Raw genomic sequence first — 3,763 nt, 5'->3', positions numbered from 1 at the left:
TAGGGCCAAACCTCCTCCCCCCGTGAAGAGGACAACGGCACGGGCGGCGGGCACCGGCCCCGCCGCACCGCCGTCCAGTGAGCCACCGAGCCGCCGCATGAGCGGGTCGAGCCTCGCCACGAGCCGCGCATTCTGCCGCTGGTGTACAACGGGGAGGAGCAGCGGGAGGAGAGCAGAGGCGCGGAGCGGGAGACCGCCGAGGGAGACGGAGGGCGGTTGCTCCAGCTGCTCCTCTCCGCTGCACACCAGCGGCAGAATGCGCGGCTCGTGGCGAGGCTCGACCCGCTCATGCGGCGGCTCGGTGGCTCACTGGACGGCGGTGCGGCGGGGCCGGTGCCCGCCGCCCGCGCCGGTGTCCTCTTCACACCTCCAGGTGTGAAGTGCTGCTTCACACCGCCGAGCTGTGAACAGGTGCACGCCGACCGCGCCGCGATGCTCGCGCGGCTGGCGAGCCACGGCTGGCGGTTGAGAAGGAGGCATGCACAGTTCATAATGGGAAGTGATCACGAACAGGTGAGTCACGGCCAGGCGGGGCTCGCTCTCACCTTCTCCGGCGCGGACCGGGCTCTGCAGGCGCACCTGCTGCAGCTGCTGGCTGAGTGAGGGAAACAACTCACCGAGGACCCACTCCTTAAGCTGCAGGCGCACCTGCTGCAGCTGCTCGCCGTCTCAGGGCACGCACCCGAGTCGGCCTCGCTCGCCGAACATCTGGGCGTGTCTCCCCCCGCTTGTGCCGCCGCTGCTCCCAGCGGCACTGCTCTCGGCGGCGGCCTGCTAGCTTGCGCTCCAGGCATCGCCAGGCGTGGCACCGCGGCGGCGGGCTGCAGCGCCGGCGGCGAGCATGCGCCTCGCCAGCTGCCGCCGTACACGCTCCCTGCAGGGACCGAGGTGGCGAGCTATGAGGGGGCGGCGCAGTCCGGGTTGGCCGACGCCGCAGTCGCCTCGCTCCACCTCGCGGCGAGGGCGAGCCGGTTGCCAGTAGTCGGGGTCGATGCCGAGTGGGTTGCGGGGCGAGCGGTCTCCGCGTTGCCGCTGGAGAAGCAGTGGTTCGTTAGTGATGAATGATTAGTAACCGATAGGCGAGCCGTCGGCCTGCTGCAGCTGGATAATGAGTCATTACCTATTAATCATTGATGACTAATAAGTATTAGGCGAGGAGTCTCTCTGCTGCAGCTGGCCGCGGGAGGGAGGCACGCGATGCCGTCCGCCGGCCTCACTCTGAAAGATTGGCGGACCGCTGCTGAGGAGTCTTGCGAGCGAGCAGGTGCTTGCTGCTGCGCCTGCACTCGCTGGCGTGGCCGCAGGCGCTGACTTCCCTGCTCTCCGACGCTTCCGTGCTCAAGGCTGCGCCGGGGTAGGGCAGCGGGACCTTGCACAGCAGCCCGTCGTCTCAAGTCGCGGCCGTGCTGACGTAGGCCGGGGTGGGGATCGGGCAGGACTTGAGGCTGCTGCGAGAGCAGCACGGCTCGAGGGCGGCCGCTGTCCTCGACCTGCAGGGGTTGGCGTCGCGCTCTGGTTTCCATGGCGCGGGCCTGCGAGCCCTAGAAGCAAAGGAGGGTCCTCTTGTACTCCAACCGGCGGTCGAGGGGACACGTGCTCCGCAGCACTCGTACCGCACTCCGCCGGACTCATTGTATCTGTGTCGCTCGTGCTCACTCAGCGCTCTGAAGACTCTGCACAAGACCGTCCTCCCGCCCCGAGGCTGGCGTCTCCTCCACGTAGGTCTGCAGCGGCTCTGCGCAGAGGCCCCCCCTCCCCCCCCTCCCCCCCCCCCTCCCTCCCTCTCCGCCTCCCTCCCTCCCCCTCTCCCCCCTCCCCCTCCCCCCTCCCCCCTCCCCCTCCTCCTCAATTAAATCTTGAGCTTGGCAGGTGCTTGGCAAACACCTCGACAAGCGGGCCGAGGTGCGCTGCAGCGACTGGGAGGCGAGCACGCTCAGCGCGGAGCAGGTGCTACGCGGCAAACAGAGGGAGATGTGGGGAGATATGCGGAGATGTAGGGAGATATAGGGAGATATGCGGAGCAGGTGGCCAACGCGGCAAACAGAGGGAGATGTGGGGAGATATGCGGAGATATGCGGAGATATGCGGAGATATGCGGAGCAGGTGGCCTACGCGGCAAACAGAGGGAGATGTGGGGAGATATGCGGAGATATGCGGAGATATGCGGAGATATGCGGAGCAGGTGGCCTACGCGGCAAAGGACGCCCACGTCGCCGTCGACTTGTTCGCCCGCCTCCACGCCTTGCACGAGGAGCGGCTGCTGCCCGGGGAGGCGTCCCAACCCCCCCCTCACCCCACCCCACCCCACCCCACCCCCGCCCCCACCCCACCCCACCCCCGCCCCCGCCCCACCCCACCCCGCCCACCCACACACCCACACACTGCTCACCCACGCGCACCGGGCCTTGCATTTTGAATGCCGGTGCGGCTCCTGCCTGTCTAGACGTGGAGTCGCGAGGGGCTAGCCTGCCCCCTTGCCCTCACCACACTCGTGTGTGTGGAGAGGTGCACCTTGCCTCCCCGTAGGAGGCTCCCGCCGCGCTGGACTGGTGCGCGCCGCTCGTCGATTGCGAGGGCAAGCGTGGCCGCCGCCGCCAGCAGAGCACAGCGGCTGCCACGGCGGCACCACAAGCGGAAGCAGTCGCCGCCGAGGCGGCCGCCGGCTTGGCGAAGGGCGAGGAGGGCGCCGCTCCTCCTCTTGGTGCCGCGGACGTGCAGGCTTGCCTGCGTGGTGTTAACTCACTCTCGGCCACATCTCGGCCACATCTCGGCTAGATCTCGGCTACATCTCGGCCACATCTCGGCTACATCTCGGCCACATCTCGGCCACATCTCGGCTACATCTCGGCTACATCTCGGCTGCATCTCGGCTACATCTCGGCCACATCGCGGCTACATCTCGGCCACATCTCGGCTACATCTCGGCCACATCTCGGCTACATCTCGGCTACATCTCGGCCACATCTCGGCTAGATCTCGGCTGCATCTCGGCCATGCCTCGACGGGCAGGTCGCCCTACACAAGCTTGGCCTGGCCGCTCGTGCGTCCCTCGTCCGTACGTCCGAGGCGGAGCCGGCGGGGTGCTTGCCAGTCAAGTCCCTCGCAGTCTTTGTCAAGGGCCTGGCCCGCCGATCGGCGTGACCACCCGCCCAGCTCCTCCTCTCACTGCTGCTGCTTGGCGCTCCTCAGGAGAGCCGCTGGTCGCCGTCATTGCGAGCCGGCGCAAGCTCGACCCGTTCTCTCTTCACACCTGCAAGCTGTGAACAGCGTCTCTTCACACCTGCACGCTGTGAACAGGCGCAAGCTCGACCCGTTCCGGCTGGCGAGGGAGAGGAAGGCCACGCTTTCCTCTCGCGGCGAGCTCCTCCACACGCCGCGCGCCGGCGCTGCTCACCGAGGCGCACGTGTGAGCAGGCCACCCTCACCTCCCTTATATCTCCCCGTATCTCCCTAGATCTCCCTGCTCACCGAGGCGCACGTGTGATGTTAGGTTACCCTCACCTCGCGCCGCGCGCTCAGCCGGCAGGCGCTCACCTCGCCCGCAGAGTGCTATCTCCCCTCATCTCCCCCCATCTCGCCCCAGCTCGCCCCATCTCTCCCCAGCTCCCCCATCTCCCCCCAGCTCCCCCCATCTCCCCCCATCTCCCTCCATCTCCCCCCATCTCCCCCCATCTCCCCCCATCTCCCCCCATCTCTCTCCATCTCTCCCCAGCCCCCAGCATATACGGCTATCTATCCGGATGTACAGAGAGGTTATGGGCCG

General features: G+C 67.6%; 2 protein-coding genes across 2 annotated transcripts in view; one reads left to right on the top strand and one right to left on the bottom strand.

The window, feature by feature from the left end:
- Positions 1 to 1,358, top strand: part of EMIHUDRAFT_242071 (hypothetical protein) — a gene marked incomplete at both ends in the record, with an annotated part of 5,313 nt that extends 3,955 nt beyond the window's left edge. The window contains 3 exons of the mRNA XM_005772767.1: positions 83 to 301; positions 791 to 1,050; positions 1,305 to 1,358. Coding sequence (XP_005772824.1) covers positions 83 to 301; positions 791 to 1,050; positions 1,305 to 1,358 — 533 coding nt within the window. The remainder of the gene's footprint in view (positions 1 to 82; positions 302 to 790; positions 1,051 to 1,304) is intronic.
- Positions 1,359 to 2,628: 1,270 nt separating this feature from the next.
- The window catches only part of EMIHUDRAFT_444680 (hypothetical protein), a gene marked incomplete at both ends in the record, with an annotated part of 1,983 nt that continues 848 nt past the window's right edge, over positions 2,629 to 3,763 (bottom strand). The window contains 5 exons of the mRNA XM_005772766.1: positions 2,629 to 2,718; positions 3,010 to 3,118; positions 3,190 to 3,227; positions 3,305 to 3,414; positions 3,491 to 3,526. The remainder of the gene's footprint in view (positions 2,719 to 3,009; positions 3,119 to 3,189; positions 3,228 to 3,304; positions 3,415 to 3,490; positions 3,527 to 3,763) is intronic.

The sequence above is a fragment of the Emiliania huxleyi genome, assembly GCF_000372725.1.
Source record: "Emiliania huxleyi CCMP1516 unplaced genomic scaffold EMIHUscaffold_350, whole genome shotgun sequence".
NCBI lineage: Eukaryota > Haptophyta > Isochrysidales > Noelaerhabdaceae > Emiliania > Emiliania huxleyi.
The sequence above is the reverse complement of the archived record's forward strand: the minus strand, read 5'-3'. Positions and strand labels throughout refer to the sequence as shown.